The sequence below is a fragment of the Amphiura filiformis genome, chromosome 12 (genome assembly GCF_039555335.1).
Source record: "Amphiura filiformis chromosome 12, Afil_fr2py, whole genome shotgun sequence".
NCBI classification, from domain to species: Eukaryota; Metazoa; Echinodermata; class Ophiuroidea; order Amphilepidida; family Amphiuridae; genus Amphiura; species Amphiura filiformis.
In genome coordinates this window covers 40,052,876-40,080,289 of record NC_092639.1, presented here as the reverse complement: position 1 = coordinate 40,080,289, position 27,414 = coordinate 40,052,876, and the positions used below count along the sequence as shown (strand labels likewise).

The following is a 27,414-nucleotide window of genomic DNA, read 5'->3' as shown; positions in this document are numbered from 1 at the left end:
AACCCCCCCCCCCACATCAGCCCATATGGTCCTATATCATGGTCGCCCCCTCCCTATCATTGCAACATATATAGGATGACTCACGAGCCGCGGTTTGTCCGTGCCCTTAGTTTAGATTCATACACTATTGTACGCGTGAGTTCATTCTTTTCTGCATGGCTGTTTCTATTCTTAACTTACGCCCCTCTGGAATCAAGCCTTGAAAATCAATTGTATTTAACCTTAAGAAAAAGCTACATGTAATTGAATGGGCTTCAACTTCGTCTAAAAGGCCCATTCAGTGATCCCAGCGCAAGTGTAAAGAAAAATGTTTATAAATTGCTTAAAAGTGAAGGATAAGTCACCCAAATTGTCATTTCGTATTTTTGAAATGAACAATTTGGCACAAAAAAAAAAAAGAAAAAAAAAAAAAAAAAAAGAAAAGAGCAATATTGACGAAGTTGAAGCCCCATTCAAATACAATAGGCCTACATGCAGCTAATTTATATACTGTCAGTATATAAATTACAAATTCATGTCAATTCCTTATTTTTGTCTTGCAAGCTATGTTAATACATTTATGACAATGACAAAGGTACCAAAATATGAATTTTGATGATTTTTACGATCGGCCGGATGAACAAATCACTGAATGGGCCTTTAATTTTTCCGGAACAGAGTAGGGGACTTCACAGCGTTAAACATACTATGATTACATCATTTACATGTACATGTACACTCGTTGATATTATTTATACTATTAGTGTAAATTAAAAAAAAGTATACGTAGGTCTACAAGACGTTTAATTCACACAACAAGAAGAGCACTAGAAAAGGGGAAGAATGGCCGAAAATGAATCTAACATTGAAAAATTGGATCAAATTCAGCGGGCTCAGCGACAAAACATGAATGCCTGTGGAGAAGCTGGGGACAAAAATGGCATGCTACTGCACTACGCGAACGTAGCGGATACATATGATACAGTAAGGATTTATGTTTTCATGTGCTAATAATTTAAACAGTTTTATGTAAACTTTAACACGTAGGAGTGACTTTCTGACTTTCCAGCAAAGAAGGAAACAGAAAAAGGGCAAAGAAAGTAGTGGAAAGGCAAAAAGGCGAAAAGGGAAAAACAACCAAGAATGACTCGAGTTCTCAATCATTGCGACCATTGGTTTGGAAGTCGAAAAAATTCCCACCACACTATAACGCCTGTATTCAATAATCGCCGCGTGGCGTGGAACGTACCCCCCCCCCCCCCCCGATTGCAAAATTTAGAAAATCTCATAGGAAAATTGCCGAAAAATGGGTTGTGTCCCCCCCATCAGACCCGGTGCGCATCCAATCATGATTGGTGCCCCAGGGTTGTGTTTGGGGGGTGTGCGTGAAGGGTGTATATCTTGTGTGATTGGGGGTGTGTGTATGGGGCCTATGTACTGGTCAATGCTCATTTGATATTTTTCGTAATTTTCTCGTGGGACCTATTGATTATTTGATTATGTTATTGAATTTGTAGGCCTATGAAAAATTGTTGCAGTTCTTTTTTTTTGCTGAACCATGAAATGGTATCAGCTTATAATAGTGAATGTTACTTGCTTACTAACTTACTTACTGCCTACTATAGTATAATACCTTTTGGTCTGAAATGGACATATCTTGAAATACCACAAGGGTATGACCCCCCCCCCTCCCCCAGTGGTGTCAAATGAAAGAGAAGAAAGTAAAGAATACAATAGAAATATTTCCCCACGGGGGTGACACTTATCATAAGATCCAGGTCAATATTCATATGGGACCAAAAATATGCAAAACAAAGTGTTTTTACAAATTGCAAATTTCACCCTCAGAGAAATTGTGGCAAATTCTCAATATTTAGGGGTGGTGCAATGATTATGTGTACCCCCGGGGTGGTGAATTATAGGGGGGGGGGGCAAAGGTTTTTTGGCAGGCCCAAAGGGGGGGGGGCAAGCATTTATTGGCAGGTCGAAAGGGGAGGAGGTCAAGCGATTTTTGGCAGGTCGAAAGGGGGGCAAGCGATTTTTGGCACAGATAGTTTGGGTACCGTTTCTATATTACGCCCTAAAACGGTGTAGGAAAACGTTAGAAACACGTTCAAATATGCAAAACTGCTCGCTGCGCTTGCAAATATATGATAAGATAATTGAAGATTTTAAATTCAGGTTCCCAAAAATCTTGCATGTGTAAGGGGGGGGGGAAGATCTTTTGGCACATCGAAAGGGGGGCCAAAGGTTTTTGGCACGTCGAAAGAGGGGGGGCAAAGATTTTTGGCACGGCCAAAGGGGGGGGCAAGCGATTTTTGTCAGACCATTTTGAGAATTCACCACCCCAGGGGTACACGTAATTATTGCACCACTCCTTATATATCTTGTGTGCTTCCTAACATAAGTTTAATTTTTGTACTTTGAAGGTTGTTAATATTAATTTTTAATAATTTGCCATAGAATTTGTAGTATAGACTATACAAAAAAAAGACATTCTTCGTATTCTGGTTGTGTGTCTGATGTGCGCTCTGCCTCTGGAAAGGTTGGACATAAGAAGATAATAGAGTCTTTAAACCACTTTCTTTTCATAAACATGATAAAATGTCGACGTTGCAACTTAAAGACCCATTCAGTGATTTGCTCGTCCGGACGATCGTAACGGACCGGACGGCTTCAACTTCACCAATACTGCTGTTTTCGTCGATTTTTGCCAATTTTTCATTTCAAAAATACCAAATGACAATTTGAATGACTTATCTTTGACTTTTAAGGGGGGTACTACACCCCTGCCCAATTTTGTGCCTATTTTTGCATTTTTCTCAAAAATTATAGCTCATTGGTGACAAATAAGATATGTAGGCCCTATATTATAGGGCAAGGACTACAACTACTGCACTGGAAATTTTATTTCAGCACAGACAACAGTTGTGGAGTTACAGTCAAAAATGAGGGAAACCAATATTTGATCAATAAATCAATAACTACTTGCCTTGAGTTGCTGAATTTTCAGTGCAGTAGTTGTAGTCCTTGCCCCTATAATATACATATCTTACTTGTCACCTATGCGCTATAATTTTTGAGAAAAATGCAAAAATAGGCACAAAATTGGTCAGGGGTGTAGTACCCCCTTAAGCAATTTATGAACAATTGTAATCCTTTTTAACACTTATGCTGGGATCACTGCATTGGGCCTTGACCCATTCAGTGATCCCAGCGCAAGTGTTTGCTTAAAAGCCAGTCTCCCTAATTATGTACATGAATAAGGGGGGTTGTGATACAAAAAAAAAAAATAGAATTTTCTCTTAAAAATAATTTTGGTACATATTAACATCAACAACGCACATGTAAAATATGGGCGTGCACAGCGCCCTCGTTCAGCTTAAAATAATTCTTGTAATTTCAGCCTCTATGAGCCTTACTTGCAAATGGTAAACTTTGGAGGTGCGTAACATCGTGCGCCATCATTATCCCAACCTGCATTTTGCATTTTTTGTACCAAATGGTTACATTACAAAAACCAAGACAAAAGTTGGGATCTTGATGGCGCACAAAATCGTGCAAACTTCAAAGCACCATAACGGGCTGCGCCATCAAGATCCCAAGTCCGAACAAGTTTGAAATTAAAGACCTCAATGGTAAGTTGCATTTTTCAGCAAAAAGTTTTTGGGATTTCGATGGCGCACATAGTTAACAGAGGTCAAAGGTCAAAATTTCCTATTTTCGCACATTTTTAAATGCCTGTATTATTGCGCGCCAACGTCACCCGACTCTCCGAATAGCATTTCATCAAAGAAGAGAAAATTCTCTGCAAGTACTGAAAAATTAGCTTGGGATCTCTTGATCTTCATATTTTTCTGATTTTTTGAAAATGGACTTAGCCTCATTGTGCATGTGTAGGTCAATAATTGCCCTCTTCATTGTTTGATGTATATAGAATTGGCTTCATTATTAACTAAATGCAAACTATAGATGGCGCTATTTATCCTAAATCATATTTCTTTATTTGCAAGGGGTAGGTGATTAATACTGCCATTAAAACACCTGGATAGGTGAAACAAGCAACAAGGAAATTTTATAAACATATTTTATCAAACAATAAAAGGAGTTATTTGTATTAAAAGCTTGAAAGAGTAATTTCCAGTAACTAAATAGCGCCACCAATTTTGTCATTACTAGATACATTTTATATCCGAAAAAGCTTTAAAAATGCTATAAAAGTGCATAAATTTTAAAAGAGGGGAAATTAAAGTTGAGAATGACTCAAAAGTATCTGTATACATTAGCATGATATCACTTTTAGCTGTTTAAGCCTAAATTTTGGTTGTACATGATGTTTTGTTTGAAAAACTAATAAATGATCCCATCAAACAATTAATTCCCCTTAATAATGATGCGTAGCACAATGTGGGCTTTATACTGCATCACAAAAAGATGCGCCAACAAGATCCCAATAGAGAGTTCCCGTGTTTTCAAGCGGAACGGACTACAATAGTGTTTATAACGTGATTCGAACCGCCGTATTCCTCATTCCTTTGATTTGTTCAATGACCCTATTGGTGCTACATTCTACAAAATAACATTTGCTAATTATTGCGCGAGTGTTGGTATTCTGAAAATTGTAAACGGAGTTTAGGTTTCCCTCCAAGATGGCGGGTAACCCAAAACACGGGAACTCTCTATTTTATTTTTCATCGTCTAGCTTCTTTGGCAAATGGTAGACAAGAAAAAGGAACAGCTACTTGGGATCAAGTGGGCGCACAAATAAATATAAAAGAGGTCAAAGGTCAAGCTTTGTGCCGAAGTGACGCATATTTGCCTATGTGCAGCACAAAAGTGGAACTTTGACCCATAATAAAAATGTGCGCCAACATGATCCCATCTTATTTTTTGGATGATTGGCTAAAGGGGCTTATGTATAACTGATTGCAAGTAAAAAAAATGTGGGATCATGTGGGCGCACTTATTCAATAGAGGTCAAAGTTCATACTTTGTGTCGAATTGGTATTATTTTGCCTATGCAGCACAAAAGTGGAACTTTGACCGGCAATAAAAATGTGCGCCAACAAGATCACATCTTACTTTTTGGATGATTAGCTGGAAAGGCTTATATATAACTGATAACAAGTAAAAAAAGTGGGATCATGTGGGTGCACTAATCCAATAGAAGTAAAAAAGGGGATCATGTGGGTGCACTAATCCAATAGAAGTCAAAGTTCATACTTTGTGCTGCATATGGGCAAAATATGAATTTGGCACAAAGTATGAACTTTGACCTCTATTGATTTAGTGCGCCCACATGATCCCACTTTTTTGTTACTTGCTATTAGTTTTACTTAGGCCTCTCTAGCTAATCATCTAAAAAGTAAGATTGGTTCTTGTTGGCGCACATTTTTATTGCTGGTCAAACTTCCACTTTTGTGCTGCACATAGGCAAAATATGTTATTCAGCACAGTATGAACTTTGACCTCTGTTGAATTAGTGCCCTCAAATGATCCCACTTAACTTGCTATCAGTTATACAGTCATAAGCCCCTCTAGCTAATCATCCAAAAAGTAAGATGGGATCTTGTTGGCGCACATTTTTATTGCCGGTCACAGTTCCACTTTCGTGTTGCACATAGGGAAAATATGTCAATAATATTCAGCAGAGTATGAACTTTGACATCTATTGAATTAGTGCGCCCACAGGATCCCACTTTTTTTTTGCTTGCTTTCAGTTATACATAAACCCATCTAGCTAAACATCCAAAAAGTAAGTTGGGATCTTGTTGGCGCACATTTTTATTGCTAGTCAAAGTGCCACTTTTGTGCTGCGCGTAGGCAAAATTTGAATTCAGCACAAAGTATGAACTTTGACCTCTATTGAATTAGTGCGCCCACATGATCCCACTTTTTTTTTTTTACTTGTTAACAGTTATACATAAGCCCCTTTATCCAATCATCCAAAATGTAAGATGGGATCTTGTTGGCGCACATTTTTATTGCCGGTCAAAGTTCCACTTTTGTGCTGCATAGGCAAAATAATGCCAATTCGGCACAAAGTATGAACTTTGACCTCTATTGAATTAGTGCGCCCACATGATCCCACTTTTTTTTACTTGCAATCAGTTATACATAAGCCCCTTCAAAGTTCCACTTTTGTGCTGCACATAGGCAAATATGTGTCACTTCGGCACAAAGCTTGACCTTTGACCTCTTTTATATTAGTGCGCCCACTTGATCCCAAGTAGCTGTTACTTTTTCCCAAAGAAGCTAGACGATGAAAAAAAAAGGGATCTTGTTGGCGCATCTTTTTGTGATGCAGTAAAGAGCCCACATTGTGCTAGGCGTCATTATTTGAGGGGAAAAGAGGGCAAATCGACCTCCACAATGAGGCTAAGTCCATTTTAAAAAAATCAGAAAAATATGAAGATCAAGAGATCCCAAGCTAATTTGTTCAGTACTTGCAGAGAATTACCCCTTCTTTGATGAAATGCTATTCGGAGAGTTGGGTGACGCTGGCGCGCAATAACACAGGCCTATAAAAATGTGCGAAAATAGGAAATTTTGACCTTTGACCTCTGTTAACTACGTGCGCCATCGAAATCCCAAAAACTTTTTGCTGAAAAATGAAACTTACCATTTAGGTCTTTAATTTCCAACTTGTTCGGACTTGGGATCTTGATGGCGCAGCTGAATATGATGCTTTGAAGTTTGCACGAGGGCGCTTTTCATCAAATCATTGGATTTGCTGATTTTGTGCGCCATCAAGAGCCCAACCTTTTTTCTTGGTTTTTGTAATGTAACCATTTGGTACTTCAAAAAAATGCAAAATGCAGGTTGGGATAATGATGGCGCACGATGTTATGCACTTCCAAATCATTTGCAAGTAAGCATGGTAAGGCTCAGAGAGGCTGAAATTTTAAGAATTTTTTAAGCTGAACGAGGGCGACTGCCTCTTAAAAGTGAAGGATAAGTCATTCAAATTGTCATTTGGTATTTTTGAAATGAAAAAAATTTGGCAAAAAACGAAGAAAACAGTAGTAGCCTATTGATGAAGTTGAAGCCCCATTCAAATCCGGGGGGCACTCAAATTTGGAAGTGACGGTATGTGTCTGTCAATAGACTCCCTCTTTTGAAGTCGACTATACCCGATGACCCCCTTTTTTTTAAGTCATACCCGATGACTCCCTTTTTTTTTTTCTAGTTGCGGCCCCAATGACCCCCTTTTCTGGTTGCGGCTACCCAATGACCCCCGTTTTTTCAAGATTTTCTAGAATAGCATCATCAAAATGCAACAAAATAATGCCGAAACTTTCAAATTTTGCTCCATTTTTTCAAAATTATGCCGAAACTTTAAAAATTTTGCTCCATTTTTTCAAAATGTTCTACCCGATGACCCCCTTTTTGATTTTGTTTGTACCCGATGAACCCCTTTTTTAAAATAACGCTTTATACCCGATAGGCCCCTACTTCACGACGCCGGTATAGGCACATGATACCCGTCACTTCTAAAGTTGAGTGCCCCCCTGGATTCAAATACATGCAGATAATTAATATACTGTCAGTAGGGCCTATAATTTACAGAATCATGTGCTAAATTCCAGGTGGTGAATGACGTGCATTCTCTAAATTCAGTAAATTTCCATCGTCAACCGTGTAATTGAATGGGATTATTTTGAGATTTTAAAACGCATGAAATATCACAAACAAATAGGTCTTTGTTAATAAATAATATAAATATAAGCTAAAACCGTTGGGGTTCGATAATGAACCCGACAAAACTAATCGCGTATAATTATGGAAAATGCCATACGGCCGGGCGGTTTCACAAGTTGCCGGCTCTATCATGCCACTCGCCGAGTGCTAAATTCCTTATTTTGTCTTAAATACACAGCTTTCGGCTAAACCACTAGCAGGCTATGTATGACAATGACAAAGATACCAAAATCTGAATTTTGATGATTTTTAAGATCGTCCGAGTAAAAAAATCACTGAATGGGCCTTTAATGTAACACATAGTTCAATGCCAAAATACTAAATGAAGCGTGAAGATTTTAAAAAAATACTCTGCTGAATAGGACAATGGTCTATGCAAACCTGCAAACCTCACGGTGTGTCACGGCGGATCTATAATAATACATGAGTAATTTTTTCAAAGGTTTCCATGGATACTGCATGGGTTCATGAGATATAGCACTAATAAGGGACTGTGCAATTATTATGAGCCCTGAGTAAGGGTAAAATGGGGGAGAGGCGGTGCAAGAATTTGTTTGCCAGCCTGGGGGGGCAAGCGATTTTAGACACACAAGGCAAAAAAAAAAAAATTGTTTGGTTGCCCTTCCAAGACAAAAATTTTGAGGGTCGGTAGGTCGATCCTTTTTTTGTTGTTGCTTAGGCTGTTCCTCCATTTTTCATACATTTTAATACTTGATCAAAAATTGTGCGTTTTGGACTGAATTTAAATGGAAATACTTCTTGTTTTTAATCAATTATGCATTTAATAAATAAAATGAGTGAATAACAAATATAAAAATTAATGTCCTTGACAGGCCTACTGTCCAAATTTAACGTTTCTTCTAAAAAAGTGATAGAAAAAAACACACCAAAAAACAAACCTGACCCAAGATTTCCAATTTTTTTGGGTCGGTCTCTCTGACATGTCTGAGGGCATCATATCATGCGGATGCCGAATGGTGATGAGCTTTGGCAAAACTTGCATTGATCATTTCATATCGAGTGTGTAGAAGAATTCAAATATCACTTTTGTAGGCCTTGTGGTCCTTGAGTTATGTTGTAAAGATGGCTGAAACAACAACACTTTTGTAAAACGTATACATAACTCATTAACAACAATAAATCAAGCAAGTTTTCAAAGTATCTTGTGCAAAACACAAAGTGTTATTTTTCAATAAGGGGTCGTGAATTTTCAAAATGGTCTGCCAAAATCGCCCCCCCCCTTTGGCCGTGCCAAAAAATCTCTGCCCCCCACTTTGACGTGCCAAAAGCCTTTGCCCCCCCCCCTTACACATGCAAGATTTTGGGGAACCCGAATTGTCTTATCATATAATGCGAGCAGGAAATTTTGCATATTTGAACGTACTCCTTACGTTTTCCTACACCTTTTTAGAACGTAATATAGAAATATCAGTGCCAAAAATCGCTTGCCCCCCTTTCAACCTGCCAAAAATCGCTTGACCCCCCCCTTCGACCTGCCAAAAATGCATGCCTCCCTTTTGGCATGCCAAAAATCTTTACCCCCTATAATTCACCACCCCTGGGGGTAGGCCTACACATAATTATTGCACCACCCCTAAGGGGCTGTGCAATAGTTATGAGCCCTGGGGGAGGATAAAATTGGGGGGCGAGCCAAAAGGGGGGGCAAGCAATTTTTGTCAAGCCGGGGGAGGCAAGCGATTTTTGGCACACATTCATGGGGCGCCTTTAATAAATAAAACGCTCTGAAAAGGCTTAGGAAAACAGTTCGGAAACGCTTAAATATGCAAATTTTCCTGCTCGATGCGCTCGCAACATGTCTAGACCATTTAAGGTTTGTAAATTGGGATCCCAAAAATTTGGCATCATGGCATGTGCAAGGGGGGAGGGCAAAGAATCCTTGGCGGGCCGAGAGGGGGAGCAAGCGATTTTTGGCGGGCCGAGAGGGGGTAGCGATTTTTGGCGAGCCGTTTGGAAATTTTACGCCCCGGGGGCTCATAATTATTGCATAGCCCCTAATATATTGATTTTGATAATGAAAATGCTTCGACCAACAATACCTCGTGTACCCTTAAGGTCATACAGGTAGACATAATCGTTTTGTTACGATTGAAAAAGGTTGGAATGTCTTTCTCTTCCACTATTTATGCAGTTAGGGGTTGTGCAATAATTATGTGTACCCCCGGGGGTGGTGAATTCTCAAAGTGGTCTGCCAAAATCGCTTGCCCCCCCCGTTTGGCCGTGCCAAAAAACATTTGCCCCCTCCCCTTTTGACGTGCCAACCCCCCCCCCCACCCTTTACACACTTAAGATTTTGGGGAACCCGAATTTAAAACCTTTAATTATATATCATATAAATGCGAGCGCAGCGAGCAGGAAATTTTGCATAATAACGTGTTCCTATTGTTTTCCTATACTTTTTTAGGGTGTAATATAGAAACGGTGCCCAAAATATCTGTGCCAAAAATCACTTGCCCCCCTTTTCGACCTGACAAAAATTCGATTGACCCCACCCCCTTTCGTCCTGCCAAAAAATGCTTGCCCCCCCCCCCTTTTTGGCCTGCCAAAAATCTTTGCTCGTGCATAAGACGCATCAACATCAGCGTATGTGCATTATTTTGTCTAATTTCTCTCCCAACAAGTAATACGCGTTCATTAACCTAAGTGTGCAATATTTGTGTCTTTTAACTTGTCTTTAGTGACAAAGAGAACAGTATTTACCATGATAAAATTACAGCAGAATGTGAAATATTTATCTTTTAATCTGTTTTAAGTGGAAAAGAGAATCATTATACATGTATCATGATAGAAAATAGTAAAAACAATTTTGTATTGTTGTGTAATTGTTGTATTCTTTTGATTTCACGAAGGAACTCTTGATAAACTTGATGCTATCATTGATTTACATGTACAGCCCTCTTCCCTAGTAAAAGTGGCACAATTGTGATACCCTTTCGTTGTTAACTAAACATATTAACTCGAGATTAAAACAAGCAAATTGAACAGAACAAACGGCATTTGAGAGCTAAGACTGCATCCTTGACGCTGACAACGGTATTTTCTAATTGCCAAAGAGGGCGCTTTTCACTTGCACAACTTTTTTTGAGACAGGCTGTAATAGATTTTGGGACAGGGATATAATATAACTACATAACAATAGATCAATCAAGTTGCAAATTTTAGCAAATTAACGTATATAGGCCTAGACAAATGCAGGGTAGAAAATTTAATCGTTTTATAAAAGCTCATGTAGTATTTCCATTTCTAGCCCAGTGAGTGAAAAAGGTTGTCAACCCCTGGTAATGAAAACTTTGTATTTTATTGACAATGAAAAACTGTAAAATGCCTCGGGTAAAATGAAAGTCATGGATATCATGTCGTCAATTATATCATCATTTATGTCATCATCATGTCATCATGACAACATGACATGTCCCTTCAGTGCTTCCGTACATTGCAGAACGGCAGGGCGCTATGCACGCGATGCAGTGCGATTGAGCTCACACATGGTATACTCGTATTCCATTTTTGAGGGGTCCAATTTGTGACATGCATTTTTGTGGGTCTTTTGGGGCCTAAATTCATAAATTGTCTTTACTGTTTAAACTATTTTTACTAGCAGTCACCCGTCTTTCGCGGTCACCGTCTTTCGCGGTCACTGTCTTTTGCGGTACTGATATTTTATATAATTTTTATTTAATGTTCTATTTAATGTGATTAGTGAGGTGAGAGGATATTGTCATTTAGAATTACAATTGAGAAGGTTAGATGCAATTTCAATGTTTGAGTTAATTTTGTTACCTTGGGAGGTGCACCCCATTTTCAAAGTTGTGGTGCAATTTCACTTGATGCAGCACAATTTGAAGTGCAGTCTCAGAACAATCAGCACCTGACACAAATAACCTGTCAGCTGCTCCTGTATGAGACAAACCCTCTCGGACCCAGTCCCTTAGTTAAATAAATCATAGGCCTTCAAACACATGTGTTTGAAGGCCTATGAATAAATGTAGGCCTTCAAGACATCCAAATACTTATCCTTACCAGACTTGCACCTGCATTGCTAAAAAGTCATCCTATTTTTTCTTAACCATGATCTGTTCAGGGAAATTGTTCAAAAGTCACCCATTTACCACAGGTTTGGCAACCCTGACACTTGTCTTTCAACTCAAAAGCTTCACTTACACACTAATTCAATAAACAAACACTAAAAACAGACACTGTTGAACACAGAATACATGCCAATGTTGACAAATTAGTTGAATAAACAATAGATGTTAATTGAGTTTCTACTGTGTCATGTAATAGTTGAGACTACAGGCATATTATCTTCACACCGATGACAGGACAGAAAAGTTTTAGCTCGCAGGGGAGCTTTCAGTGCTTTTTAAACTAATTTTAATTTTAATAAAACATCATTTGACACAAAATAACATTGGACGTTTTATTGGGGTGCGGACAACCTTACTCTACTCAACGCAAAAATCCGTTTTCCAAAATAATGTAAACTGTAGATGTTTTTAGCCTTACCAATTCGCCAAACTCAGTAATTTATTAGAGATGTGTGATCAATTTAGATGCTTATCTTCAAGTTCTTACCATTTTGAAACTTTGAACACAAAAAATAACTACATACGTATGTGCAAGAGATTGTGAATTTCAATGATTTTAGGTTTCACGGGCAAAGCAGTTTTAAGTCAATTTTATTTTCATTTCATGTGACCATGCCACATTCTCATCTAGATACCAAAATAAATCATGAACCAGTTGTTTCAACTGAATTTTATTCTAAGAAAATTTTTATTTCCCGTGTGAACAACGTAAAGGGGACATCAATCTCATTTTGTGCATTTTCTCAATGGCAGAACTTTAATATGGAAATATATACATTTGTTAAATATTTTTAAAAATCATTAGAAGTTTCACAATGTAAATATTTGTTGGGGACACCAAAGCACTTCATCAATTTTCAAACCAATGCATTTTTTTTAATTCTTCACACTTTTGTAATCTATTTCATTTCCCTCAAAAATCATGCGAGTTTGTTATGGAAGACCTATCTTTAGTACACATGAAAATTGAGGAAAAAACAATTACATAATGAAAATGTAGGAGGAATGAACATTTATAAACACACAAAAATTGGAAGTTTACCATAGCAAATGGCCCATGAACGCACGCACTGCTGTAATTTGCCATTGGACCCCTCAAAAGTGGTATATGCCATATGTATTTTGTTAGGGGACGTTCATAAATACTTTGGTGGGGGCTGGAAAATTTTGATTTCGGTATGTTATAACTTTTTGACCCCCTCTGTCTGTATATTAAACATTTAGAACACCCCTCTTTATGGACTCAAAAACCTTTTTGGCCCCCTTTTGTATACACCCTTAACTTTTTGTACCCCCCTACACCCCCCCCCCACCACCACCACACACACCCTGCGGGTAAGCGCCTCCATACGAGGACTGAATTTGTGTAACCGCCGACCGAGGACACCAAGTTTCAGCAGTGAGTCGTCTTACCGTGGGCATACTGTGACATGGTACTATACAATCGGGGACATATCCTATACCTACAAGAGAGGTCGCAATATGATCATACTCTAAATAGCCTTTTTACGTTATTTCATCATACTGCACCCCGTGGACGTCGACGGTTGGAGTGTTTCCTCGGTTGAAGGTGTGTTATGTAAACTTAAGATTGGGCTCGATTGAAGGCGCTTACAGGCTCACACACCACACACATGACACACAGAGCAGAACACATAATGAAGGTATACTTATAATACTCTGCTCTTGTTTCCACTATAGGTAATGCTTTATTTTACTAGTGGATTAAACTTACTTACAAAATTCCTAAAAGTTCATGACATCATAGAATATATTGCTTTCAAACCAGGTCTCAGGAGTTATTGCACTAATATTCATTAATTTCAATATTGACATGCAAGTGTGTTGTTCTGAAAAAGGTGAGATTCACCCATGTTATAGGCATCCCATGACATTTAGAGTTCCTTTTTATTTTCGTGACCAAAATCAAAACTATACACATACACTGTTTCAAAATGAAACAAAAACAAATATAATTATTGGTATGGTATAAGAGATCATAGTCTGGACAATAGAAATTGTTGCAATAAGAATAGAAATATGCGCATGCGTTGATGGTATGCATGATTAAATGTACCAAAAATGTATGATAAAGAGAAAATTTCATCAAAAAACGCTAAAAATGACTTCCACAAGGTTTGCGGAACAGCAGCAGTGTGACTGAATTTCTATAACACATGTAAGTCTCATGGTAAAATTACACAAACCTTTCGAAATTCAAATTTCTAATTCAATCCAGAGCCTCTCTATGGTGTGCTACTTTGATTACAAAAACATGACTTTTTGAAAAGAAAGGGTTCATTAAGAAAGAAATTTGTTTTTTAGTAATCAGTAGTTACCCAATCGAACCAGGTACCATTTGTTAAACTTTGTCGTCAATTTAACTCTTGCTATCTCTTATTATGTAAAGAACAATGGGTGATAAAGCCTACTCAAAATATTCAACTTGATTCCTTATCTTTACTAAAAATGGTATAGGTCTAAAATGAGTATAGCATCAACCCTATGTTATCGGTCTACAAAGTTGCAAGAGATTTTCTTGACTACTTTTAACCATAAATCAGGCAGTGTCCATACGCTATTGTGTTAATGCTAATGTCATTACATAATCAAGTGTTCAAGAAGAAGAAGAAGAAGAAGAAGAAGAAGAAGAAGAAGAAGAAGAAGAAGAAGAAGAAGAAGAAGAAGAAGAAGAAGAAGAAGAAGAAGAAGAAGAAGAAGAAGAAGAAGAAGAAGAAGAAGAAGAAGAAGAAGAAGAAGAAGAAGAAGAAGAAGAAGAAGAAGAAGAAGAAAAAAAGAAAGACTAAAAAGTCCATAACTCTAAATACAAAAGGCAATAATAATAATATAATAATTATATTATAAATGATACGAATGTATAAAGAAGAATGGGCTATTCCAGTTGAAATCTACCCCCCCCTTCTCATGTGCACCCATTCAGGTAAAGCCCATTTGAATTCACGCTCACTGTGTCAGTCATAGAGTGTGTATGGATAACAACTGGGAACAGCCCAATTTTGTTATCTGCAGCAGCACTTTGATACTACAGCCTGTCTCCAAAAAAATTGTGCAAGTGAAAAGCGCCTTCTCTGGCAATTAGAATATACCGTTGTGACATGATGCTTACATCAACGTCAAGGGCGTAGTCTTAGCTCTCAAATGCCGTTTGTTCTGTTCAATTTGCTTGTTTTAATCTCGAGATATGTTTAGTTAAAGACGAAAGGGTAAAATCACAATTGTGCCACTTTTACTATGAAAGAGGGCTTTACATGTAAGTTAGTGATAGCATCACGTTTATCAAGAGTTCCTTCGTGAAATCAAAAGAATGCATCAATTGCACAATACAAAATGTTTTTTACTGTTTTATCATGATGCAGGAATGATGATTCTCTTTTTCCACTTAGAAATAGATATTTCACATTCTGCTGTAAAAATTAAATACATGTGCATGTCAATGATTTTATCATGGTAAATGCTGTTAAGACATGTTAAAAGACAAACCAATATTGCGCAGTTATAGGTTAATGAACGCGTATTACTTGTTGGGAGAGAAATTAAACAAAATAATGCACGCGCACTGATGTTGATGCGTCTAATGCACGAGCCCCGAAGGGGGTAGTGCATTTAGACCAGCAACATCAGCTATCATTGATTTACATGTACAGCTCTCTTCCCTAGTAAATGTGGCACAATTGTGATTTTACCCTTTCGTGGTTTAAATAAACATATCTCAAAATTGGAACAAGCAAATTGAACAGAACAAACGGCATTTGAGAGCTAAGACTACACCCGTGACGTTGATATAAGCATCATGTCACAACGGTATTTTCTAATTGCCAAAGAGGACGCTTTTTACTTGCACAATTTTTTTTGAGACAGGCTGTATATCTGTGTTAAATCAAATATGCATGATCGATAAATTAGTTATTGAAGGAAGTTGGTGCTATTTCAAAGTTGAAATACCATCAACAGGAAAAGAAGCAAAAAGGGAAATTGTATTGTATTTAGGGAAATTGTTGTCTAGATAGGAGTGACATCTTTATCAATCTACTCTGTGATGTTTTTGTTTCTGTTGTCATATTTTAGTTTAAAGATCTGCCCGGTTGGGAGCAAGGAAGAAAGAACGTTGCATTGGCATTGCATTCGGCGAAGCCTGGCTACAATGCAAGAATACTGGACTGTGGTGCTGCTACTGGACAAACTGCTGAAGAGGTAGGCATACAGATTGATATTGTCGTAAAGTAAAGGTAGAATCGGACCCGGACCATGTCCCAAGCTCCAAGAGCTTCAAATTTAATAATAGGTATTGCTATCCATGTTATCGTTGCAACATAGATACATTGCTCACTCCATCGAACACGGGGTCCTCCCAAAGCTGGTTATATTTAAATGAAGTACTGCTTGGACATTCTGGCAGTCGAAAGTGAAAAAGGTGAAATCAAAACGCATTTTCTGACAAAACTATAATATATAGACCAATTCTGGCAGTAGAAAGTGAAAAAAGGTGAAATCAAAACGCATTTTCTGACAAAACTATAATATATAGACCCACACGATGTTCCTTATGTGGGAAATATCTTTCTTTAGCGAACTATATTAGTTTGAAACGCTAAAAAATTCCGAAAAAAGCTCGCGGGCGAAGTTAAGGCCTATAAAAATCAAAAATCTTACACTAAAAGACACAATTTCATGCCTGATTTTTTCGGAAGTCATTTTTTAGCGTTTCAAACTAATATAGTTTACTGATAAAATATATTTCCTACCTCTGTAAAGCATATCGTGTGTGTCTATGTATTATAATTTCCGCTTTATTTTCACCCTTTTTCATTTCAGACTGCTGAAATGTTCAACTCAGTACTTAAAGGTCAGGTATATTGCTCGGACAACATCATATCATTGGCAAGGTAATATTATGAGGACAATGAAAATTACTCTCTTTTTTTTTTTTTTTTACGTTTAAAATTGATATTCCGCAAAAACCAACTTAAGCGATGAGTTCCTTCGAACGAGACAGATTTGGCCTAGAAAAAATTGACGTCATGAAATGACTGTGCCTGCATTGCCAGAAGGTACTATAAACATTCTCAATGCACAGAACGTATACGTTTTGTTCACAGAAAAAAAAATCTGAATTAAGTATTACAAATTTAATGGTTTTTAAACATATGGATAAAATCAGCCGCTTCTTTTTTATATATTAGTAAATTGTGATATTACAATTCATATGTGTATCAATATCATGAGAAACATTTGGGCTAAAACAAGAAATGTCTTTAAAAAAGACAATGCCTCCAAGATACCAGTGGGCACCTTTTGTTATTAGTTAAGGAGACACTTATAATGCTAGCTTTAACGTAACGCTATTGGATATAGATATTTGTTTGATTGAAATATGTGTGTCCATTCTCTCCTGATTACAAGACTGAAAATTTCATTTTAATCGGATATTCGGTTACCAAAATAGCGCGACACCAAGAAGTTGGCAACAAATTTCTTTCATTTTTGTTATGCAATGTTGTCAGGTAGGCCTTATTTTCTAATTATATAGGCCTATGCAAGAATTATACAAAGTAAAATGTTCAGATCGGCTACAAAGTAAGATATACGGTAAAACCCATGCCGCGTTTTTCCATGCAAATTTCCATTTGCATTATTAATTAGGGCCCTAATCAACTTTTCTAATAAGTGGCCCTAATTAATTACGGTACCGGTATGCAAATTGAAATTTGCCAAAACGCAACCGTAACTTTTAGTATAGTGTGTGTTCTACCCATGTACCATGCCTCAGTACCATAGCTCTTTTAATTGTATCTGAAATCTTTACTTTGCATAATTCATGCATGTAATTAGAAAATCATCTGGCAACTGGACTTGTCAAAAATATAGAAAATAAAAAGAAAGTTGTTGCCAATTTTTTGTTTTGGTTTCGCGCCATTTTGACATGCCATAACTCAAGAACCGAATGTAATCTACAGGGCATAAGCTTTAACATATTATTTAAATAGAAAGAAAATCTAAATTTGTGCATTAGCCAATAGGGCCACGGTCACGTAAAGCCATCTTGCAATCTTGCAGATAATTCTGATGTATGAAATAAGACCTTCAAACTTTCAGATATGAAGATGTCCAGATGCAGGCAGCCGTTTCTGTTTTTTAAATATAGGCCTAAGTTGTATCAAGAGTCATTTCTCGTGGATTTTTTGACTGAAAATTACGATTGTAACGTTTCAGAGTAACAAATTTTCGTATCAGATTTTTTTTTATGCTTGTTTATTATAATGTATTCAAGACTAAAATAATATTAATATTATTATATTTAGGGGGGTCTTTTCATAGGCCATTACTCTTTTGTATGTGTAATTGAATAAAAAATCAAAAACATTATTGTTTTGTTTTGTTTCCTTCATTTGTGCTTTGTCTTGCATCGAAAGGGCCAATATCAACACCTTGTTTGTAAGAAGTATTGTGTGGGGAAAGATGATTCTTGCATTTTATTTTTATTTTTATCTTAACAAACAAAAGCAAAATTCTCAGTCAAAGTCTTGAAACGGTCATGGGTATGCATGCAAAAATATTGCAACAGTACTCAGTAGAATGTAAAACTGACATACAAACCACCAACATGACCAACCACGCATGGGAATTGGGGAAGCAAATACTTTAAAACGAATTATTCCGAATTATACTTTATTTAATACATGTATGTATTTGAACAGCAATGAAGCCGGCCATAGGCGCGGCTAGGCGTATCATACCATACATTGCAGTTTAAATGCATCATGATTGTGGCCTAGTCGAGCCTAGCATGCATGCCAGTCGGTCTGCTGACTCGCCGCGGCACAAAAATACCTCCAATTTTGCACAAAACAATCCATGATGTCAAATTATCACATCCAAAGTGTCGCCATGAACGTCAGCTTTAACTTCTCCAGCCAAAGTTTTTGCATTGATAATCAGGTTTCATGTAATCATGAAATTAAACCTTGTTTGATGTGTATTCCCATTGCCACACAGCATAACGGTTTTCCAACTTGTCTTCTACGATAATGCTGCTGATGAGCGGCGCTCATTGAGTGCTGAGGCTACAACCTATAATTAAAGACCGAATTAAAAAAGACTAGTTTGCGTCTGACGTCATGACAAAGGCGCGCCGTGATTGGTTGCTGACCTGCGCAGTATGGCATTTTGGTCTGGTTGACAGGACGGCATACGCAAGCTAGTCTTTTTTAATTCGGTCTTCAATTTTACAACATACGAGTTTGAAAATATTCTAATGCATAATTCATTAACTTCATACACCCACACCATTGGCGCCACGTGCTAGGTGTTTCTAGAATCCCTATAGAATAAGATTAATTTTAATGCTAATTTATTGCACATGCTGAGGAAGCGTGATTACCTTTTTGAACATTCGGAAATGGCGATAGGCGAATTTATGTATGGCGCAGAGAGGTGGGGATATATATTGGGCTCTCAATATTGGGCGAAAATTAGAGTACTTGTCAGAATATAAATTTGTACAATCGGCCTACATGCCGCGCAATGTGCGGCATTTTAGGTGTCAATTTCAAAGCAAACTACCTCCTGCGGAGGCAGAACAAATTTGAGCTTAGAAGTCCACAAACTCATGTATCTGATTTCCCTGTGGGATATTGCAATGCTATACGCTGGCGAAGTTACGTAATAATCGGAATAACTACCATAGCAATAGGCCAAAACAATTTTTGAATATACCGCGCTGCACTGATACGTTCACGCGGTAGGCCTACCTCTGCATTGAACCATATCATGCTGATCACTTGCACCTCTAAGATTAGTATCTTTGAAAAGACCAGTATTGTATTCAATTTATGATTGCAGACATACACAGGTGATTTAGTATGATATAGTGTCCGCTTCATTTACTTACGTCATCAGCCAAACGGGGGAGCACACGTACGCTTCAAACGGGGGAAGAACACGTACGAGGCTGAACTTTACCCACCAATTTCTCCTTTTTCAGGAGAAATACGCATAAAAAAATTGCAACGAGTGTCAACTTGTAATGTAATAATTATTCTCTTCGAATAGAGATAAACTTGTTTTTGCAATAGACCTGGCCTTTAGTACTTGTATTTCGAAAGCAACCAGCAGAAATAATCCATATTTTTATTGTGGCTTGCAGAATCATTCATCCATGGGTATATTTACGCGTTCATTTTGAAAAAAAAATCAATCGGAAGTGTAGAATGGTGAAATCAAAACGTAAATTCTGACAAAACTACGAAATATAGACCACAATGATGCGCGTTAGATAATTGGGGAAAATCCTTCATGAGCGAACTATATTACTCTGAAAAGCTAAAAAGTTCATAAAAAAAAAAAAAAGCTCGCGGGCCAAGTTGAAGCCTGTTAAAATCGAAAATCTTAGAGTAGAAGACTAAATTTCACGCCTAAGTTTAACACCAGGGTGGGGTTTTTCTGACATTTACTGAAAAAATGAAAATGATTAATTTTGCTCATTTCAACACCGAATTCGATCGCTTCTATAGCCTAATTAAATGACTGAGTGGGCCTTGTACAACAATAGCCAGCAGGAGACTATCGTTCTACGTGTATATATTATTGTAACACTGATTTCCCCGTACTGCTACCTTTAATATCATATATCATTACCATTGCAGATAATAAAGCTGGGTTACACAAACATTGACGGATTGGATATGTCTATGGATATGTTAAGGGTTGCAGAAAGGAAAGGCTTGTTCAAAAACATCATATGCGACACAATAGATGGTGTTCATAATACCAAGATTGCCGACGGTAAGATTCAATATAATGTATGTAATGAGTATACAATGTTTCCGGTTACAACAACGAGAGAAGTTTGAGACACTATAGACCTTTTTCCCTCTATCCCACAATGCACTATTCCAGGGGGGTATGACGTAGTTCATCAACCTCTGCAATTATTTTGTCTTAATATGGGCATACTGATCCCATATATGCGGATTATCGTGAAGGCCATCGATGTTACTAATTATGCAATTATTGAATACACGAGTGATGCAGTTACGGAGCGATACAGAACATCTGTGTAAGAGATTGTGTTTACATTTTATTTTCATCTCCGAAAAAAAAGTGAAACGGACACCGACAAAATATCACGGCGTGTCCCGTCATTAGTTTATTACCATTAGGTCTATAAAATGTATACAAAGTTAGGTTTCAATAGCAGGAAACTTTTTTTGCTGATTACACCATGTCCATAAGGCATAAAAATGTTGTTTTTTGCCCCCGAAAGGTATTAGTGATCGCGGCGCCATTATCGTGATTATCGGGGATTCCTTTTTTGTGATGAAGGCACCAGCCGAAATGTCCGTATTCCAGAATGTAATGAACTTAACTCTGTACTCCCCAGGGGAGATGATGTAGTTTGCGACACTCATACCCCCCTGGAATAGTGCATGATGGGAAAGAGCGAAAAAGGTCTATAGTCGTGTTCACACGGTCGGACTTTTAAGTCACTTAATACCGGTAATAAGTCACTATTACCGGTTATAAGTCGCTTATTACCGGTAATAACCCATGTGATGCAAAGAACAACAAACGTCACATGCCATTGCTTCATCCATTTATCGCCGAGAAGAAAAGAAGGTGATCAGCCATCAGGAAAAAAGAGAACAAAGTCTGATATCGGGCAGCCACCAAGGTCATCTTCCACTGCCAGTGATCTTGCTTCGCGTAGTATTTGCAAATGTACGTCCACATCTGCTGCTAGTATGTCTACTCAATGTCCAATAAGCCAAAGGGCTGAGCATACACTTGAATTCCAATATGAAAATGTGGTGGCAACTTGTCCATTACTGACAAGACTCCCAGCTGCAATGATCTTGGTGATATTCCTGCTGTTAACACATGGGCATTTATACGAGACTTGGATTTCAATAATGTCAGTGATAGTCGGACTATGCACAAGCTTCGCTACCCAATATTTTGCAATTGTCATGACCCATTTGGGGTCAAACATCACGCATGAGTAATTTTGCCTAAAAATGCGAATTTTATTGAAAAGATACTTCTTCTCTTACCATGCTTACAGATTACATGGTACAGTATTGATACTTGGACACTACTACTATTGTTTATAGCCAGGGTCTATGGAAAATATACATATTTGGGGTTAAAAGTCTTTAAAGGGATATTTCCGGTACATCCAATCAAATGCCTTCAAATGTTCCTTTTCCCACATATTACGCGGTACGGAGATGCGACTGGCACATAAGCATTGACATTAGCTAATGTCTATGTGGTAAACACAGATTTGGTGTTCAAGGTCATAGGATCAACCAGGGTTGAGAACTGAAAATCAAAACACCTTAAAGTTCACTGTTTGATGCATATTCAGATTTCACACCACCAAATAGAATTATATGGTTGTGCGCCCTGAATTTTGCTTTCGCCCTGAATTTAAGCATTAAAATGAGCAGAAATTTGCATAATTTTTGCCAAATTTGGATTGGTCATGATTAGTAATATTAATTCCTGCAAGTGTACCACAGATGGGAGAGATCGAATAACTTTTAATAATTTTAAGCAGCCTTTTCTTTACAGAAACACTGGCATGGTTTTGCCTGTAAAATAGGCAATTCCTGGACATCGTAGACTTCGAGGGCCAGTCGTAAAAAATAATGACGGTCAACCAATATTTTTTCCCAGCCAGAGGGATCAGGCAAGGGCTGATTTCAACCGTCATAGCTGTCGCTTAAAACTGAGTCGCTCCTGTGAAGAAAAAAATGACGTTTTCTTAAGGCAAATTTAGCACATATCTCTATGGGACTCTGATTTGGTGGTGTGAGATCTGAAGTTTTGCGATCATCAGAATATGCCAAAAAGGCCATATAGGCCTATAGCGTTAAGCGCAAGTAGGGTTGTTTTCAGATTTAGCCTAAACATAGGGGGAGGTGGAGCATGTTTTTGGGTCAAAAGGGGTAAAATTATATAGTTTATTCAATTTGAATGAAAATTGGTATTTGTAATGTAGATATGATTTTAAAAAAATGATAGAGGTCACGGTCATTTCAAGGTCACCAGAGCTCAAACAAAGGTCAAATTACTGTGACCACTGAAATCTGTAGTTCACATTCCTTCTTCCATATTACCTATATGTAGACTCCTATGACGTCGTCGTTTGCAATGGAACTTTCATGCCTGGGCAGATGGACCAAACTAGCTTTCCAGAGCTCACCCGGATAACAAAATCTGGTAAGGGACTTTGCCTCTCTTCTATTATCAAGTTAGCCGATGCTTAGGTGATGACTAGGAATAGATAGATTGCAAAATATTTTGAAAAACCTTTTCATTTAAAGCCATAATGTACGATCTTGTACTTTTTAAATCTGATTTTTTGGCATATTTGTAAGGGCCTCTCTTCTTTTAACCAAGTTGGCCGACGCGGTCCTCAGGTGATGATTAGAAGAAGATAGACAGCAATATATTTAGCTATATTTTAAAAGACCCTTTTCCTTAAAGTAGGCGCCTGGCAAACTTCGATTCAAAGTAAGTGAAGCCGTGCGTATGAATGTTGGTACTATTACAACAAAAATGTCATGTAATGATATACAAATATTGACTGCTATAAGGGGCATGGTTAAAATTATAGGCCCAAGGTGATCTCAAAACCATGCTAAGACCCGAGGCGCAGCCGAGGGGCATAGCATGGTTTTGAGATCACCGAGGGCCTATAATTTTAACCATGACCCGAATAACTTGTGAACAAGTAAAATAGGGTCTTTGGGAGCTGCGAAAAGTCAAAATCAAGGGTCTTTCTTGGCTTTTTGGTTGAAAATCGCCTGAAAAAACAAGAAATATGAGGAATGAGCAATTTTGGGTCTTTTAGAGCTGAAATTATCAAAATCAAGGGTCTTTCGGAGCTTTATTTTGGGTCTTCCGGAGCTGCGAAACCCAAAAAGGGGGGTCTTTCCGGGGAGCATACCCGTATGTTCATTTGTGTTGAGTGCCCCCCCGGGCTATAGACAGGCCACCAACACTTTGTATTTCTTAATGGTACAACTCGTTTTGTTATTAATACCGTACATAATGTATCAAATTTATTTATTTTTATTTTCAAGGGGCTTCATCATATTTTCCGTAAGCTTTAAATATCTACATGAATGGAAGCTGTTTAAGAATGGCCAGTTAGATTCAGAGATGCAGAAGTACGTGTCAGCAGGGAAATGGAAGAAGGTGGAGCAAGAGACCCTTAATTACTGGGAGGAGGAACAAGCAATCTATTACACAGTATATGTTGCATGAAAAGCCAATACAATGTGCAATATACTCACACACGTATCCTGTAGTAATGGGTAAATTTATTTTTTAAATTGAAGCATTCTCTAATCCAGCACATTATGACACCCCAAAGTTGACTCAAGAAGTAAGGTTACACGCATTTGATTAAACGAAAATCCAGTATTAAAAGTGACAAACTGACATATACAAGGGGGAAAGATCCCAACAAGCGCAAGAAAGAGACAACACAGTTTCTTCAGTCAAGCTTTATTTAAAACAGTAAGTTTTTATTTCGACTTTTTTCTTCTCTGTACTTTTCACCACTTTTTTTTTAATTTTTCAGTTCTTTTGTTTCAGTTTTCTTTTCTTCCTTTTGTTTTAAATTTAAATTAAAAGAAAGGCGCGCATGAATTAGCCATCCACCACTCTCAAACCACAAGTCAAGTCTGTGGACTTTTGAATAGGCCAGTTTGTCACTTTTAAAACTGAACCTCCATCTAATCAAATACTTGTAATTCAATGGCGTGTCATAATGTGCAGGTTACCCAAATATGATTTAGTTTTAAAATTGGGATTTTTTCCAAGTGTAAGGATCCTCTTTAGTACAGTATATGCTCCCACTGTTAATGCTGAGAGCATCAAGTTATCTCTTATAAACATACTGTCTTAATGTTAGTGGTTAATTATTGTATACAGTATGCACAATAAATAAGGTTCCAGTTTTTCAACTTCCATCCAAAGTGAAGCTTGGTTTTGAGAGTCAAGGTAATCACAAAGTGCATAAACAGTCGTCTTGTGGTATTTAAATAAAGGCACTTAATTTAATGCCCACGTGACTAAATGGGCGCCGACATTACAGCGTCTAGACAGGACGGTTTGGAAAGTGACCTTTGGCACAGCGGGTGGCCTTCCTGTGTATTTCAATTTGAAACGCGGGATGCCAAATTTTCTAGCAAATTTGTCATTTTGGAACTTTGTAGTATTATTGTAAGAGTTTCGTCGATAACTTTTTTTTTCCGTCGGTAAAAACTTTAAAAATTTAGTTGTTGAAAACATTTTAAAAAAAACAGAATCCCCCAATGTATAATTAAGTTGCCTTATACATTTTCAGCAATTTTGATGATATTTGTCTGAAAAATCCTATCTCTTAGTATTGTAGCACATCTACTGATCATTTGGTAGTCTTGGTATGGCGGCGCCCATGGGTCACGTGGGCATTAAACTTAGCTAAAAAACTAAATAGCCTATGGTGACTGGTAAAGATGTTCTCTTTAATTTGAGATTAGTGTGAAATGTACAATCCTGGAGTTTCACGTCCCAACGCCAATCATCAGAAAAAATGGTTGCAATTCTAAACTGCAACAAGAACTCCAAGACAATGAAGACTTTTTTACAGCATCCCAGAATACATCATGTGCTGTAAATACCACTTATTTAACCTTATAAAAATAATAATGTACACCATTTTCACCCTGATGTGGCAGTGACGTCAGTGCGCGTTTCATTGGGCGCAGCCTTCAATCGTTAACGTTCGCTCAAGGGTTCATTACCAAGCCTATAGTCCCAACTTTGCATAAACATTGTGTAAACTTGGGCAATATTAACAATTCAAGTGTTGAAAATCGTGTTTTACTAGAACTTGTGAATTTGATCTCTACAAATTTGAAATGAAAACGGGAACATTTGAGTGATGTTTACGATTATGTGCGCATGAACACACGAGGTCAAAACGTCGTTATCAGTCGGATGTAAACACGGGAAAATCTGGCCTTTTTATAACTTTCTCAAAATTAGACGGAAAATTTCAGGTTATGTTATTCATAATTCTGTTCTGATTAAAATGATATCACATTATATTTTCAAAGTTCGAACAATATTACCGATATTAACTTTACTATTGAATTGAATTGAGCACAATTGCAGCTATTTTTGATTGACTATAATATTATATATATTATATATACTATAAGAATATACTAGACCCAAATAGTGGTGATAGACCAACTTAACCGGGCGTGTTGGTGTTCCAAGTTAAAGTCTATACGGAGCAACTTTGAATTTTACCTGACCTTTACCTTGGATGACCTTTGCAGTTTAATACTCCCCAAAGGTCACGGATCATTTCTCGCAAGTTATAGCCCGGTCGGAGTAACTTTAAATTTGACCTGACCTTTGACCTCGAATGAACTTTACGGTTCATACTCATCAAGTGTCGGGGATCATTATCCGCAAGTTACAGTCTATTGGGATCAACTTTAAATTGGTCATGACCTTTGACCACGGATGACCTTTATGGCTTCATACTCCCCAAGTGTCAGGGATCATTTTCTGCAAGTTACAGCCCGATCAGAGCAACTTTAAATTTGACCTGACCTTTGCAAAATATTTTGTCATTAGTTAAGTACCATTCTGTTAGAATGTTTTGCATCACGTTTTCAAAAATGTTTTATGAATGTTATTAAAACGTTTTTATATCTGTAACACGTTGTGTGCTTCCCTGGTAATTCTAAAAATAAATAAATCACAAATTACTTAGTAAATGGTTGTACTGTGTATTAGGGGCTGTGCAATAATTATGAGCCGGGGGATAAAAATTTCCAAATGGCGCGCCAAAAATTGCTTCCCCCATCTCGGTCTGCCAAAAATCGCTTGCCCACCCCTGATCTGCCAAAAAAAATTTGCCCCCGCCCTTTGCACATGCCAAATTTTTAGGATCCCAATTTGCAAACCTTAAATGGTCTAAGTGCATGTTGCGAGCGCAGCGAGCAGGAAAATTTGCATATTTTAGCGTGTCTGTACTATTTTTCGTAGCCTTTTTAGAGCGTTTTACTCCCCCCACCCAATTTTACCCTCCCACCAGGGCTCATAATTATTGCACAGCCCCTTACGAAACTTGGGAAAAAAGGCAGCTGTCAAAAAAAATGAAATATAAAGAAATGTTATAAATTGTTCAAAATAAACAAATGTGACGTGTCATGTCAAAAGGAGACACTAGTTTGCTCCACAACGCCGCTGTACAATGAAATCGGACATTCCTAAGTGAGGATATTGAGTTCGTAAGTTATGGTATTATAAAATTGGAAATTGAGATACCGGCCTTTATCAATTTTGTTGACAATGTTGAGAGTAGGAATAACCTTGAAAATGTCTCAAAAAATACAAGATGGCAGTTATATTCCGGTCTGAAACTATCAGACAATATTTTAAACATTAATAACATCACAAATTCGCAACAAACCCAAAATAAAAAAAAATCACCCCGGGCAGATTTTTGGCTATTTCTCCATTTATGATCTTGCCCAAAAGTGTCTCCTTTTGACAAATGTTCTCAATATAAAATGACTGACACCATTGGTAC

General features: G+C 37.6%; 1 protein-coding gene across 1 annotated transcript; it reads left to right on the top strand.

Moving 5' to 3' along the window:
• Nucleotides 1-674: 674 nt before the first annotated feature.
• Nucleotides 675-26,537, top strand: LOC140166186 (methyltransferase-like protein 27). Its single transcript, XM_072189586.1, has 5 exons — nucleotides 675-963; nucleotides 15,873-15,998; nucleotides 20,450-20,588; nucleotides 22,938-23,031; nucleotides 23,897-26,537. The coding sequence occupies exons 1-5, from the start codon at nucleotides 823-825 to the stop codon at nucleotides 24,078-24,080; spliced, it is 684 nt and encodes a 227-aa protein (XP_072045687.1). The 5' UTR covers nucleotides 675-822; the 3' UTR covers nucleotides 24,081-26,537.
• Nucleotides 26,538-27,414: the final 877 nt, after the last annotated feature.